The sequence below is a fragment of the Gobius niger genome, assembly GCF_951799975.1.
Source record: "Gobius niger genome assembly, chromosome: 15".
In the NCBI taxonomy this organism is placed as follows: domain Eukaryota; kingdom Metazoa; phylum Chordata; class Actinopteri; order Gobiiformes; family Gobiidae; genus Gobius; species Gobius niger.
The window spans coordinates 3,348,304-3,364,574 of record NC_136866.1 but is presented as its reverse complement, the minus strand read 5'-3'; the positions used below and the strand labels follow the sequence as shown (position 1 = coordinate 3,364,574).

Sequence of the window (16,271 nt, the reverse complement as noted above, 5' to 3'; positions counted from 1 at the left end):
TAAATTCTCTGCTAAAGGATCAGCTCTGAGCTTTGTTCATGTGGAGCAGCTCCATGAAGCAGAGGAACAACATTACATATGATTATAATGAATATTATAAATGCAAAGTCGACTAAATTAGTCTTAAATTTAGTCGACTAAATTGACGTGCAATTTTAGTCGACTTAAACTAGACTAAAATTGAAAAGCTTTTTTTGACTAAATCTCGACTACAATTAAATTACATTTTAGTCAAAAGACTAAAACTAAAATAAAACATGTTGTCAAAATTAACACTGTTTCTGATCAGCTACTCTTTATTTGATGTAATTTGGCCTCATATTCACAGAAAAAGATCTACATTAGGAAATGGAAAAAAGCGGAGCTTTTATGTAGCTTATGATGCGAAGCGCGACATCGTAACGCGGAAATACGCAAAGTCATGACTTTTCTTCCACATGTGACTGAAACTGTAACAAATGCAACTTAAAACACAATCTCAGTCGTCCAGAGGCTCCTGGTTAAGAACTTTGTGCAGCCTAGAGTGCGTTCTCTGCACAGTCCAGTCAGGACCGAGCTGCAGGCTCTGAGCGCTCAGGCCAGGGGCGAATCCGAGCAGGGGGCTCCGTGGGCAGGGCCCCACATACAAACACACCCCAGCATTAAAAAGAATTTAAAAAAAATCTAATTCTGTCTCAGTCAGAGCAGAACAGCACAAAATGTCAGTTAATATACATGTATTTCAATCTTGGTGAGGAGTAAAACCATTAAATCTAACACAATTATAAAAAAAAGAAAGAAAAAGGCATAAAGTTATAGTTTATTGTGATTAAATATAACGGTGAAATTCTATTTAATCACAATGAAGTACCGCCCCTGGATCTCACTAATGGCCGGTGCCTTTGTGGCTCTTCACAGGATCAAGGTTGAACATTTCGGATCTTGGTCTCTGACTAGTTGGCCCCCCCTGATATAGATGAATTACAAACATTCTCTTGGAAGCAATTTGTGCGCTACATTTTTAGTGAAGCAGTTTTAGTCCCATTTTCCTGTGTTCTGTTGATAACTAAAGTTAGAGAGAGAATTCCTGTAAAGTGCGATCGCTGTTTAAAAGAATAACTCCCTGATATGTTTTGTTGCGTGCAGTACCTCGTGATGGACTACTACGTGGGCGGCGACCTCCTGACTCTGCTGAGTAAATTCGAGGACCGTCTTCCGGAGGAGATGGCCAAGTTCTACCTGGCTGAGATGGTGCTGGCGATCGACTCTGTCCACCAGCTGCACTACGTCCACAGGTGAGGGGCCTCTGCTGCAGGACGTGAGCTTCAAGGCAGCGTTTGTGCTAGAAACATAATGTAAACATGTCATACGCATCATTGAGACACACTTTCTTTGTGATTCATTGAACACGGGGGCATAGCGTTTGTTCAGGCCGTGTCCAAGTCCAAAACGGTGTCTCTGACCGCGGCTGATGATGGATGCTCGCTGCACTGACATTATTCTTTCTGTGGGTAGTTTTCCAGCTGCGGGGCATTACTGCGGTTAATGAAAACAAATGCAGACTGGGAGCACATGTTCGTCGTCAGTCATCACCGATATGTTTTTACCACTCAGTAATTTCGCCGTATTGTGTTTGATCACTGTAAAGTTCGATGTTCTGGTGCTTTTGAACTCCACATGAGGCTGGCTGATGTGAGCGGTCGTCTCGTAGTCTGACTATGTGCTGTTGTTGATGCTTTTATTTGAGCTTCTGTGGAGCTTGAATGGGCTCCCCTCACTCCGCAGAGAGAGTTGGCTTGTTGGAGAAATTCTATAGTGAGTGTGAGTTCCTTTAAGCTGCGCCGATTGAATGTTTCATTGAAAGGTGGTGTGGATCTGTTAACTGGATCTTTTATGCTATATTTGTGTTGTGTTGTGTGCCAGGCTACACGAGAGCAGCTGTGCCTTCAGATGTAGCTCACCGCCTCAGAGAGTGAATCCGAGCCAGCTTTGTTTCTATAGCACATTATGAACACGTGTTTCCAAAGTGCGACGAGGGCTGGGTACCGCTAAAAAAAAGTTTGATATTGGAACTTGAACGATACTTGGTTTTTGATGCCAATACCTGAGCGATACGAAATAATTTCTCTTATAGAAGTTGAACCATAAAACATGAGCCAGTAACTTCCTTTAATGCTGTCCCTGGACCAACAGGCATCAAAACTTTAAAGATCCATCCATCCATTTTCTTCCACTTTTCTGTTTCCGGGTCGTGGGGCAGCTGTTGGATTTGCCCGAATTCATTGCACCAGCCCCTTATGGCGCCTCCTGCAGGTGGTGGGTCCACAGAAGGACGGCCTCATGGTTCTGACCGGGCCTGTTGGTCTCTCATAAGGGGCTTCTGAACCGCTCTTTGTCTGACCCGTCACCTATAGGACCTGTTTGCCATAGGAGACCCTACCAGGGGCACGAAGCCCCGACAACAGAGCTCCAGGATCATTCGGGCGCTCAAACCCCTCCACCACGGTGGCGGTTCCAGGAGGGGGCTTTTAAAGATATAATATATTTTTTTCAGTATTTTTTTTTTTCTTTCAATAGTTGTATCTAAACTTTTTTTTACGGTACCATTCTACTGGTATTGTTTAACAGTACCCAGCCCTAAGTGTGACACATAAAAAGTAAAGCATCACTAATAATAATACATATTACTATAAATAGAATAATATAGCAAAACATGTTTATTTATAAAGCACATGGTGCTACACTGAGTCCCTCTCAGTGCTTTACGAGAAAGAATCACAATCATTCAAAACACCAAAACATTGACTCTGTAAAATACATAGACTGTAAAAAATAATGGACGTCTTCTGCTCACTCCTCCCCGTTTACCATAATGACCACGGTCAAGGGGGAATTGATGGAGGGTTTACAGACTCCCCCTCCCCAGCTCTGACGAAGCATGTTCCTAAAAAGGACATACGGGCGGGATTTTCACCATAGACTCGGCCCTTGTGGGACGTCTAGCTCGCGCTGCTCCAATGCTAACAGTCCGAGCCTCATTAAGTACCAGATTTAAAAAATTCTTACGAAAACCAGCCTGGTTTCATATATTAACCCAGCGTTATCCCAGCGTTATCTCAGGAGGAATATCTCGCCTAGTCTAGTGTTGAAAAAATAGAAACCAGGCTTTAAAGTTGTTTTTAAGGTGTCTAAACTCCAATGCTTTTCAATGGGGGCCTAGTGGCGATATGGAGGTACTACAGCAATGGCGGCCCCCAGTTCATAAAGCAGAGCAGCCAGCGCCCATTGGTAAAATAGCAATACATGACTAATAGGCAGGGCTGGGACGATCCACTTTTGTCACGATCCGATACGCATCACGATATTCAGGGGCCGATCCCATAGGAATTGCGATACTGTATTTATTTATGTAATTGATTTGTAATATGTTTACCTTAAAATTTGTAAAAAGAAAACAGTCATGTGTCAAAGTATATAAACAAAATGCCATTTGACATTTATTGAAGCGTTAAGACCATTAGCACAAAAAGTAACAAGCTGGGAAACAAAGAGCAAGATAAAAATGCCTCCAAACACAAGTATTGAAAGTATTGCGATCCAAATCTAATCCGATATTTTGTCCCGGTCCTAATAATAGGGCCGCACAATATAACACAGAAAACATCGTATCGCGATATTATGTGGGAATATTAGGCAATATCCGTATGGGGAGAAGCCACAATGTATCGCAACATCACTACAGTCTTCATCTGAAAACAAAACAGCCAAAAACAAACTTAAAAGTGTGTAAAAGCTCCGTTTTACCCTCGTTTTGATATTGATTTTGTGTTTTTTGTTGACTTCTGCTGGCTGAAAAACTTCCAATTTGTGTTTAAAGGGGCTAGATGCAAGTTAGCCATTTTATACTCACTACTGCCACCTCAGGTCTTATGCGTAACTGCAGCTTCTATATTAAGCTCGTGCATGACGGCACTTCAGACCCGAATGAACACCTTTCTGAGTGACAGTGCAGGATTTTAGAGGCAGTTGTGGTGAACAGGTCTGAGCTCATTCTACACATTAGGACATTGTTGGAACATGTAGGGGAAGAAAATACATAACTTTAACATTTTTAAACTCTGTATAGTCCCTTTAATTTGAATGAAACATGTTGATAAAGTATTGATAAAATATCTCAATAATATCATTACAATATTGCACCGCCTTATTCCATTTCGCAAGTTACTTCAATATCGTGTAGCCCTAATGAAAAATACATAATCCTTTGACTTTAGAATGACTGTATTTGAAACCAAGACCGATCATTTGACATTAATAGAAAATAAGTGTGTGATGAGCAAAGGTGCAGTATTTTGAGTCTTATCGCATCCACAACTGTGACTCATTTCTGAAAAGCCTATATTTAAAAACCCTCCTTCATCCCTATTGTCTGTTCAGCGTTAGCCGTCATGTTCAGCGTTGCCTTTGTGCCCTCTTCCTGCTTCCACTGCAGCCACAGCGCAGTCACTCTCGCTCATGAGACCAAACCGCCTCAAAAGCGCAGCGTTCGCAGTCTGCAGACCCTCCAGAGCCTCCAGACCCTCCAGACCCTCCAGACCCTCCAGACCCTCCAGAGCCACTTCCCCCCGTGGCGCAGGAGCCCACGGGCCGCTGGAGATGCCCCTGGGAGTGCCGGACCGGAAGTGGTCACGTTGGCACGCTAACATAATTACAGCGCTGCGTTTCTCAGGAGACCCGTGACAGCAATTTGGAAAGATGGTTCGACAACAAGGGAGGGTCTAAAGAGGAGATAAAGGAGGAGCAGTCGGGTTCCTGTTGCTCTGCTTTTGTTACCAGGGCAAGACTGGACTGAAAAGAAGTGATTTGCACGGACCAATACGCTTTCTTGCTCAAAAGTACATGAAACACACTCCATAAACTTTGTAGTATAATGTTTATTTTTTGTTTTTTTGGCACCAAATACATGTCAGTGATTGTAAATGAGAAGCAAAATTCCCTAAAGGTTAAATAAATAATGAATAAATACACAAAATCTACATGTGGGCTGCGCAGTCGAATCAATATTACAATTTTAATGGCCACAATCGTCCGGTTGCTAATGCGCCAATTATTTATGTAATACATCGTGCTCTGAAAACCACACAATCTGCATCAATTAATTATGTATAAAACCTTAGCTGATGTAATCCTGTAGTCTAGACCTCTATTTTAGTCATCACTCAAGTGTTAAAGCAGTACTAAGTAACTCATGCCCCTAGAGGCCATAAGCGCCACTGCAGGTGTCGTACAGTGTTCATTTTGACAACATATTTTATTTTAGTTTTAGTGTTTTGACTAAAATTTAATGTAATTTTAGTCGAGATTTAGTCAAAAAAATGGTTTCAATTTAAGTCTAGTTTTAGTCGACTAAATTTAAGACTAATTTAGTCGACTTTGCATTGATAATATTCATTCTAATCATATTTAATGTTGTTCCTCTGCTTCATGGAGCTGCTCCACATGAACAAAGCTCAGAGCTGATCCTTTGGCAGAGAATTTACATGATCTGAGGCTCTTTCAGACGGACAATAGAAGTTTGGATGATTTTAGTCTCTCCTTTTCATTTTTATTTAGTCTGATTTTAGTCGACTGAAATACCTGGACATTTTAGTCATAGTTTTAGTCTCATGAAAAACTTTTAATTTAGTTTTAGTCCAATTTTAGTCGGAAAAAATATCACTTTGACTAAAATTAAGACTAAATATTTTAGTCGACGAAATTAACACGGTGTCGTAGCATGTTGTGTTTTTTTACTCATTAATTGCCCGTGAAAGTAAATACTACGCTGACAGAAAAGACAAAGGGACAGAGGGATATTGTACATCCAGTTACACAATGGAGATGATTTTTTTTTCACTCAAACTTGGCTGTAAATACTGTTTAAGTGGCGCTATCCTGCAGTTAGCTTTGCCCGTTAGCCTGTTAGCTTCTTCTTTGTGATTCCATTAGTGTGTATTGGGGACTCCGACCTGTAGGAAGCGAAGTTGCAAGTGTGGACACCAGGGGGAGATGAAAGACCCCCCCCAATCATACCATTAACACTTGTTTAACTTAATACATCCTTTTCGTAGTCCCTCTGGGGGTAATACAAGATACTTAGTGCTGCTTCAATGCTCACAATCTTGTTGGAATGTGCACTTAGAACTGACTCTAGATTAAAACGTATTTCTTAGATCTAATCGCACTTGCACAGATGATTTAAATGCTGATTCTTTGTGAGATGTTCAGCTCAGTGTTTAACATAAAAGCGCTTTATTCTCCACTCGTGCACCCTTGAACATAAGTCCCACATTCAAAATAACTTCACAAACTAAACGAAAACCGCTTTCGACAGAGAAGAGAGACATCGAGACCTGTCGATTTAAATCCATACATTGCAAAAAACAGCCACAAAATTACATGGTGTTACGCTGGGGAGGGGGCGGGGGGGCAGCTTCCCTCCCTCCAGTCCCTCCCTGGTGGACTCTTTTGGGCCTGTAATAACGGGGTGTGCCGAGACTCGCGTGGGCGGGGGGTGCGGTGGCGCTTCAGCCCTCTGTGCGTGCTTCTCCCATGGGACGTCCCGCCGGCTCAGAGGAGGGTGGAGGGGGGGGGGGTGTTTATGTATCTCAGCCTGCCTCATCACTCACCTATGACTCAAGGGACGGCGCTCGCAAACGCCCTCATTAAACCGCCCTAATGTATGTTACAGCGACATTACACCAGTTAGGCAAATTACAAGCACAAAAAAAATTACAAAAACTCTGCAATCTGTGTCTATGATGTCAGATTTCTCTTGGGGATTTTTCCATTTCCAAACGTAATTCCCCTAAATGGAGGTCTGTCGTTTATGAGTGTTTTTAATGTATGATATTGGCGGCATTTGATGGGCACGAACTGTTCTGACTTTGTAATTATGAGAGGAGTCGGGAGCGATGCGTCCATAAACATGTCATAAGCTTTTTGACATTAAAGCACTGGCGATTGTTCATAAAAGCTGCTCAACTGTGAAAGCCGATAGAGACTGAACATAGCGTTTGAAGTGGTTTGTGTAATTAGGCTTTTTTTTAAATGTTCTATGATCGCAAGAGCAAAATGGTTTAAGTTGAGGTCCAATGGGCAACTTAAACTGTCAAAATGGAGATGGTTTTATCCGTTTGTGGTTAAAATGTCTTTTAACCTCTTAAGTCCCACCTGAACCGAGCACATTTTCTCCAGTTTGGCTTTACCCCAGTCCAAAAGCTTCTGGAAAAAATGTGGGAGAATAGCGACAAAACTGAGACGGAAACAATGATGGAAATGTCACAAAAATGTCACAAGAAATTGACAAAAATGTGATAAGAATTTGGCAAGAAAATTACAAAAAGTTGACAAAAAAGGACAAAAAAATGACCAAAAAATGACAAATATATGATAAAAAAAGAAGAAAAAAAAAAGAAAAAATGTGATAAAAAATTGACAAAAATGGATAAAAAAAATGACAAAAAAAATGACAAAAAAGTTACAAAAATGAGTTGAATACCCAACAAAAAAATGATGGAAAAAAATCTGATGACGTTAGGAAAAAGATCTCTCGGTTCAGGCGGGAGTTAAGACGTTAATCCGGGGCATGTCCACACGAAACAAAAACTGGCACCATGTTTAACGTTTCCTCTGACGGCACAGCTCAAGCTTTCACCCGGAAACAGAAAATACGCCTTATCTTCACAAAAACATGTTTAAATATTGCGCTGATTCAATGTTCCCCCATAGACTTATATGGGAGAATGCAATTTCAAGGGCCTTTTTCTCAAAACACATTTTTCTATCATTGTGGCGACACTATGTCCACGTCAGTCGGACCTAAAGACTTCACATTTTCCAGCCTTGGACTGAACAATATTTGGAGGATTTTTTTCACAGGGATTTTTATTATCTAATCCCTAAACCCCATTTATTGAGTTTTGAATGTCAAAAAATAAGGCGAAAATTACATTTTTACAAATTGTTCCACTTAAAAACAGCTTATTTTAAAACTAAACAAGAAATCCAAAATCCCCTCTGAGAAAGTCTTGGTAGCTCAAAAAAAATGACAAAAATCCAGCAAAAAAAGACAAAAATCCAGAAAAAAAATGACAAAAATCCAGCAAAAAAAGACAAAAATCCACAAAAAAAAGACAAAAATCCAGAAAAAAAAATGACAAAAATCCAGAAAAAAAAGACAAAAATCCACAAAAAAAGACAAAAATTCAGAAAAAAAATGACAAAAATCCACAAAAAATAGACAAAAATCCAGAAAAAAAAATGACAAAAGAGCAGCAAAAAAATGACAAAAATCCAGCTAAATAAATAGACAAAAATCCAGAAAAAAAGTGACAATAATCCCCTTTGAAAAAGTCTTGGCAGCTCATTTATCAATAAAAGGAAACCATACATTTGAATGTAGCTCTATCCATTTTTCAGGTTTCGTCGCCGAAAAGATGGGAAATTTGGGGCATTTTTAGGCATAAAACACCTTGTTCTTATATGAAAAGATAAAATGACAGAAAACTTGCCATGTATTTTTTTCTCACATTTATGCCGATAATCTACAGCAAAAGCTTCAAATTGAAATCTGTAAATATACATTTTTTCCCTATTCACCTGCATTGTCTCGCCTTAAGACATGGCTGGAACATGTAGGGGGAGGAAAATACTTAATCTTAACAATTTTAAACTCTGTATAGTCCCTTTAATAAGCACACACACAAACTAAATCTGACTTTTTGCGTTTCTAAGGAAATTGAACATAATCACATATCGGATTCTTGTTGTTCAAACATTCTTTCATGAATAAGGGCAGGATTGGTGTCATTGTTTGTGGACCTTTTCCCAAACAAATACATTCAGTTTTTGGACATTTCATTACACATACAAACCCCCGCTGCGTCCATCAAATAAATGTCCTCTTCCATCCGTCTTTGTTGAAGTATGTGACCTCAGTTTAATGCCCCCCACACTTTAAAATTATAATTTCCTTTCCCCAATCCCGTTGACACTGATGGAGTTGAAAGGAGCCCCAGATGAAAAGCGTCCCGGGGCTTTTCAGGTCGACCTTCTGTCCGCGCCAGGGCGTCCCGTGGGTGATGGAGTGTGCTGGTCGATTGCAGCGGGACCCCGTGTCTTATTCAGTGGTCAGCGATCCGCCGGGGGGCCTCCCATTGGGCCCCGGGCAGAGCTTCAATAGGCAGAGTCAGCCTGCCTTTGTGCCTCTGAGCCTCACAGCTGTCCACCCCCCCAGAGAAAGTGATTGGCCCATCAGAGCAGGGCGTTGAAAAGATGGAGGGGGGGGGATGGGGACATTGACAGGTTTGAAGACAATAAAAAGTATTACAAGTGTTGTCAGATACTATGACCTCCGTCTTAGTCAGTTCAAAAGCCAAAGTTCTGATGTTTTTAGTCATTTTCTTTTTGTTTTTAGGATTTTTAGAAGCTTTTTGTGCAGTTTATAGACCCTAGTGTTGAGTGAAAGGCTGAATATGCTGAGGTTCGCTTTGTTCACGATGAGGACGGACCAGATTAGTGGATAAGATCATCATAAATGCTCTTATGAAACGTACAGATGAGCAATATGTGTAGCAGGATGCTGATAATATGACCGGCCACCAGGCAGGGGGCCAGGAGGAAGTCCAGAAGATTTATGGATGTAGTAAAAAAAAAAGGACATGAAGTTGGATGGGGCGAGAGGAGAGGAGAGGGTTTGCTGGCTGGAAAAGATGAAAGTGTTTTGAAGAGAAAAGGTTTTGTGTAGTACATTTCAGTTGGGGCTTTTCTAGCACGACTTAATTCGGCGGCTTTTGGTTCTGGTGTCAGTGCTTTGCTACGTGCCGTACATTCAGTCACTTAAAGGAACAGGCCACCGTTTTATACACACTGAGATATGTTCTTACCTGAGCTTTGACGAGTTCTTTAGGACCTGTCTGATCTTCCCCCGTGCCTTCAGTCACGTAAACACAGCACAGACGGCGTTAGCATTTAGCCTCTCCCTCTCTCCTCTATAGCTCCAAAACAGGTCAAGATAGAAGCTACCAAGCTCTTCCACGTTTTCCCTGTTTAAATATGGTTACACCACACTGCAAAAAGTAATAAACTAGATCAGTATAAACATCTCAATTTGAGCACAATAATCCAATTTTTTGTTGTTTTGACTAGTTAAGAAGTTGTTGGGCATTTGTCCTAGATTATTTCACTTGTTCTGAGATGTTTCTGACTCGTTTCGATACATTTCGTCCTTATTTCAGGTCATTTTCTTTGCCAATGGGGAAAGAAAATTGGTCTTATCTCATTGGCAATTTTACTTTCTTATTTCAAGCGAGATTTACGAGATTTACCCTAGAACTGGTGTGAAATGTCCTCAAACAAGCAAAGTAAACTTGTTCCGATCAGGAAAAATGTCTAAATGAGTGAAAACCGCTCAAAACAAGAAACATTTCCTCAATTCAGGTCATTTAAGACAATGCTTGATATTTACTTTTTGTAGTGTACAAAGTATAATTACACAAAATTAAACAATGTGGATTTTCTAAGCGGATAAAAGGGGGAACTATATTGTAAGGCGTAATAATACCAGGAGTAATTTGGCATCCGCGCAGTAAAGTGAAGATTACTGCGCGGATTTCGAACTACTCCTGGTATTATTACGCCTTACAATATAGTCCCCCCTTATATCAGCTTAGAAAATCCACATTGTTTAACTTTGTGTAATTATACTTTGTAGTGGAACACTTGGTAGCTTCTATCTTGACCTGTTTTGGAGCCATAGAGGAGAGAGGGAGAGGCTAAATGCTAACGCCGTCTGCGCTGTGTTTACGTGACTGAAGATCAGACAGGTCCTAAAGAACTCGTCTAAGCTCAGGTAAGAGCATATCTCAGTGTGTAAAAACGGTGGCCTGTTCCTTTAAGTCATTTTATTGCGTTTTACCCTCCCCATCACATCATCTCGGTTGTTTATAGAGGCTAATTGAGAGACACAGTATTGTCATGTTAATTGCGTGAGGTCTAGTGATCCAGACACTTGCCTCTATATGTGGCATCTGTTCTCACTGTAAGACACTTGTGCTTGTTTTTGTATTGATGACCTCAGTGACAGCCGGTATTGATCAGGGCCATGTGTCGCTCCACAGACCAGTGATCACAGAGGAGGCACTTAGGCAGGAAGCCCTTTGCTGAATGAACTGTGCCTGTCATTGTGTGGATTCATCATGACTTATTGGTTATTGACAACTAATAAAACCAGTAAGTGATCATTATTATCAAGAGCTATTATTATCAACTGGCTGAAAGCAGAGGGAGGTAGATGACACGGCACCTAATGTGTACTTTTGATGAAATGCCTTTATGTTTAAGTCCACAGGTAAACAAAGTAAAGCTGCTGCTTGTCCTTCCAATATTATAAAACATTTTAACCTTTATTATACTATGAATTGATCCAAAAAGTAATCCTCATTTCAGTCAATGAACAAACTAATCATTACTGCCCACGTTGTCTGGACTACAGTTAGCTTTACAGTAAAACCTCCATTACACTGTCCGCTGAGTGAGTCTGCCTCGCCTGGGGATAAAAACAAAACTAAAGTGAACATGTTTACTGTTAATGATGATGTCAGTAGTTCAGTAACGCTTTGATCGCAGCCCTGTGTTTCACAGTCTGGTTTCAGTCGAGGCCAAAAGTCAAATGTGAAGTCTGTGTGAATGAGTGTCCATCTGCACATGTGCACAGGACTGAACTGCTCATGCCGTGTGTGTGTGTGTGTGTGTGTGTGTGTGTGTGTGTGTGTGTGTGTAGCTGAGTGTGTGTGTGTGTGTGTGTAGCTGAGTGTGCCTGCACATGAGAGAGAGAGGTCCAGATGGTCTCCACAGATGGATGCTGGTCTTAGAGGAGATTACCTCCCTCTATTCTGGTCTCTGCTCCTGAAGACCACAGGAGCCCGCTGACACAGTAGCCCAATTAGCCACGCTAACTACCGAGCTAGCCCTGGGCAGTCGTGTGTCTGTTGTTTCTATGTTTGAATATGGTTTTAAAGGAACAGGCCACTGTTTTTACATACTGAGATATGTTCTTACCTTAGCTTTGACGAGTTCTTTAGGACCTGTCTGATCTTCCCCCGTGCCTTCAGTCACGTAAACACAGCACAGACGGCGTTAGCATTTAGCCTCTCCCTCTCGCCTCTATAGCTCCAAAACACGTCAAGATAGAAGCTACCAAGCTCTTCCACGTTTTATAAATGCTAAATGCTAACGCCGTCTGCGCTGTGTTTACGTGACTGAAGGCACGGGGGAAGATCAGACAGGTCCTAAAGAACTCGTCAAAGCTAAAGTAAGAACATATCTCAGTATGTAAAAACAGTGGCCTGTTCCTTTAACAGTGTAATGGATCTATTTGCTTATGCTGTTATGAATAAATAGAAAGGGGAGACGACGGCTGTGACTGGACAGAGACTGTCCTGCCACAGTCTGGTTTAGCCTCCCTGGTGCAGCCCTCATGCTTATTGTCTACTGCACAAACACAGGAAGGCAAAGGTCAGCCGTGCTGCTGCTCTTTGGTACAACAAGAGGTTTGTGCAGCAGAGGCGCCGCTGTGTAAAGCTGGTATATTATGTAAAATAGTAATATAGCTCGTGGAATATGTTTCATCTGAAATCATACAGTGGTTACATATGTTATGATGATGACTCATTTGTGTCAGACAGGAGACAGTGTTACTAATGTGAGCCCAGATGTACATCCAGATCCGCACTTTGATTTTGAACAGGGTTCCGCTTTAAAGTTAATGTTTTCCATATCCGCAAACAAGCCGGGTGATTTTGGTCAGAAAGTTTCTTAAGGACACTCGTGCTTTTTCCAGTTGTCATACAAAATCAGAGTCAACGTTTTCACAATAACCACCGGCATGTGTTTTGTTCCTGTTTGTGTGTTGCCTGCTGTTGTGTTGCCTTTGGATTATTTTCACGCAAGAATGTGGTTAAGATTACTTTACAATATTACCCAATCTGGAAATCATTTGAAAGCATCTGACCTCCCATTAGTCACATTAGCCTCCTGTATATCAGTGTTATCCACTAGGGCTGCTCGATTATTGAAAAAATAATAATCACGATTATTTTTGTCATAATTGAAATCACGATTATTCAAACGATTATTTGTTGCCTTTAAAAAAAAACATCAAAAAAGTGACAAAAATCCAGCAAAAAAAGACAACAATTCAGCAAAAAAGTGACAAAAATCCAGCAAAAAAATGACATAAATCCAGCAAAAAAGTGACAAAAATCCATAAAAAAAAGACACAAATCCAGCAAAAAAGTGACAAAAATCCAGCAAAAAAGTGACAAAAATCCCCCCCAAAAAAAACAAAAATCCATCAAAAAAGTAACAAAAATCCAGCAAAAAAAGACAAAAATCCAGCAGAAAAAAGACAAAAATCCATCAAAAAAGTGACAAAAATCCATCAAAAAAATGACAAAAATCCAGCAGAAAAAAGACAAAAATCCATCAAAAAAGTGACAAAAATCCAGCAGAAAAATGACAAAAATCCAGCAGAAAAAAGACAAAAATCCAGCAAAAAAGTGACAAAAATCCATCAAAAAAGTGACAAAAATCCATCAGAAAAATGACAAAAATCCAGCAGAAAAAAGACAAAAATCCAGCAAAAAAGTGACAAAAATCCAGCAGAAAAAAGACAAAAATCCAGCAAAAAAGTCACAAAAATCCAGCAAAAAAGTCACAAAAATCCCCCCCCAAAAAACAAAAATCCAGCAAAAATGTAACAAAAATCCATCAAAAAAGTGACAAAAATCCATCAAAAAAAAAGACAAAAATCCAGCAGAAAAAAGACAAAAATCCAGCAAAAAAGTGACAAAAATCCCCAAATTAAAAATTTGAAAAAATAAAACATTAAAAAAAAAAAAAATTGAAAAAAATAATTATAATCGATTTTTTGCAATTATGCTAATTGTGTAATCGTTTACTGTTGTAATCGAAATCGTAATCGAATTTCAATTAATTGCACAGCCCTATTATCAACTCTATAGCCGAATATGAACGCAGGCAATGTGTCTTGTAAAAAGCGTATGTTTACCACCATCTTCACACCGGCCACATGTGTTTGCAGCTGTGTTTTAGAGGTTCGGAGATTCAGCAGCGTCTCTGGCCCACCCCGCGCTCGTGGCTTATTAGATGGCACTATTAACGCTACTGGAAAATAACAGGGGGGCTTCACAGCTCGCTTTGAAGACCTACAGCAGAAGACCGGCACATCAAAGTTCCCTTTCAAGCTGGTTTATATGTCTCACAAGAGTAATCTCCCTCAGTGCCTCCACCAGGCCCCGGTCTGCAGCATCTCACTTCCTCAAAAGAACAATCTGAGGGAACGCCATGTATAGGCATTTTTTTACAACTTCGACTGATGTGTGTACAAATTGATTGCTTTGCCAGACAGCGCCAAGTCGATGGGTGTCTATCAGTTCAGGGCCTGTTTCCGGGTCAATTCTGTTAATCTAATCAGCAGCGGTGGCTAATGTCCGTGTGGGGCCTTGCTTTGTGCAGGTTGCGCCTCGTGTCTTGCCTCCAAGCACTCGCCCCCAATACTTACGGGGCTTACAAGCTTGAAAAGGGCCTCACTGATCACCCACTTCTGCTCCTCAAAGTTTGCCCGAGTGCAGCGGTTCTCAAACTGTGGGACAAGCTCTTGGTTTCATTATTTGAATTAAAGTAGAGATTACTGGTCAAACATTACTCTAGTAAATGTGAACGTCGCTCTGTCAAATTTATACTTAAAGGTCCTATAGCAGCAGAGGAATGACATTTGTTTTGTCCTCCTTAAAGCAGCACTAAGTAACGTGTTTACCTTAATAAATCCTTTCCGTCGTCCCTGTGGGGGTGATACAAGTGTTTATGGGATGATTGGAGGGTCTTTCATCGCCCCCTGGAGTCTCTGACCAGAAAACCATGTTTGCAACTTGACTGCCACCGGTCCGGAGAAAGCAATACACACTAATGGAATCACGAAGAAGAAGCTAACATGCTAACGGGCAAAGCTAACTGCGGGCTAACGTCACTTTAAACAGTATTTACAGCCAAGTTTGAGTGAAAAAAAATATTTCCATTGTATAATTGGATGCACAGTAACCCTCTGTCCCTTCGCCTTTCCTGTCAGCGTAGTATTTACTCTCCAAGACAATTAATACGTTAAAAAATCGTAACTTGCTACGACACCTGCATTTGCGCTTATGGCCTCTAGGGGGAAGAGTTACTTAGTACTGCTTTAAACTCCCGCCTTAATCGAGCATATTTTCTCTTGATTTACCCAAATCTAAAATCTTCTTGACTGGAGGTTACAAACTATAGGCCAGTGTAACACCTCATTTGAAAGACCTACAAAACTCACCTAAGCTTCATCCTTGTTTTTGTAATCGTGTTTTCATTGCATTTTTTTCTGGGGGTAATGCAAGTTTATGGTATGATTGGGGGCAGTGTTCATTTTGACAACATATTTTAATTTAGTCTTAGTCTTTTGACGAAAATGTAATTCGATTTTAGTCTAGTTTTAGTCGACTAAAATTGCAAGTAAATTTAGTCGACCGAATTTAGGACAAATTTATTCGACTTATATTTATAATATTCATTCTAATCATATTTAATGTTGTTCCTCTGCTTCATGGAGCTGCTCCACATGAACAAAGCTCAGAGCTGATCCTTTGGCAGAGAATTTACATGATCTGAGGCTCTTTCAGACGCTCAATAGAAGTTTGGATGATTTTAGTCTCTCCTTTTCATTTTTATTTAGTCTTATTTTAGTCGACTAAAACATCTGGACATTTTAGTCACAGTTTTAGTCTCATGAGAAACTTTTAATTTAGTTTTAGTCCAATTTTAGTCGGAAAAAATATCACTTTGACTAAAATTAAGACTAAATGTTGGGGGGTCTTTCATCTCCCCCTGGTGTCTGGCCAGAAAACTACACTTGCAGCTTTCCCTGCTCCTACCTGCGGGCTAGCGCCACTTAAACAGTATTTACAGTAAAGTTTGAGTGAAAAAAAATACCTCCATTGTGTAATTGGATGCACAATATCCCTCTTTCCCTTTGTCTTTTCTGTCAGCGTAGGATTTTCTCTCACGGACAATTAATGAGTAAAAAAACGCAACATGCTACGACACCTGCAGTGGCGCTTATGGCCTCTAGGGGCTCGAGTTAGTTCTGTTTGAAATCGCGTAGGTCCTCATCCAAATCCCTTCTTTGATCCCTGCCAAAATAGACTTTT

At 40.5% G+C, this 16,271-nt stretch overlaps 1 protein-coding gene across 6 annotated transcripts in view; it reads left to right on the top strand.

The window, feature by feature from the left end:
• Positions 1–16,271, top strand: part of cdc42bpab (CDC42 binding protein kinase alpha (DMPK-like) b) — a 136,691-nt gene that overhangs the window by 65,545 nt on the left and 54,875 nt on the right. For all 6 annotated transcript variants that reach the window (XM_079571777.1, XM_079571774.1, XM_079571773.1 and 3 more), the window contains exon 5: positions 1,126–1,274. In XM_079571777.1, the coding sequence (XP_079427903.1) occupies positions 1,126–1,274 (149 nt within the window). The remainder of the gene's footprint in view (positions 1–1,125; positions 1,275–16,271) is intronic.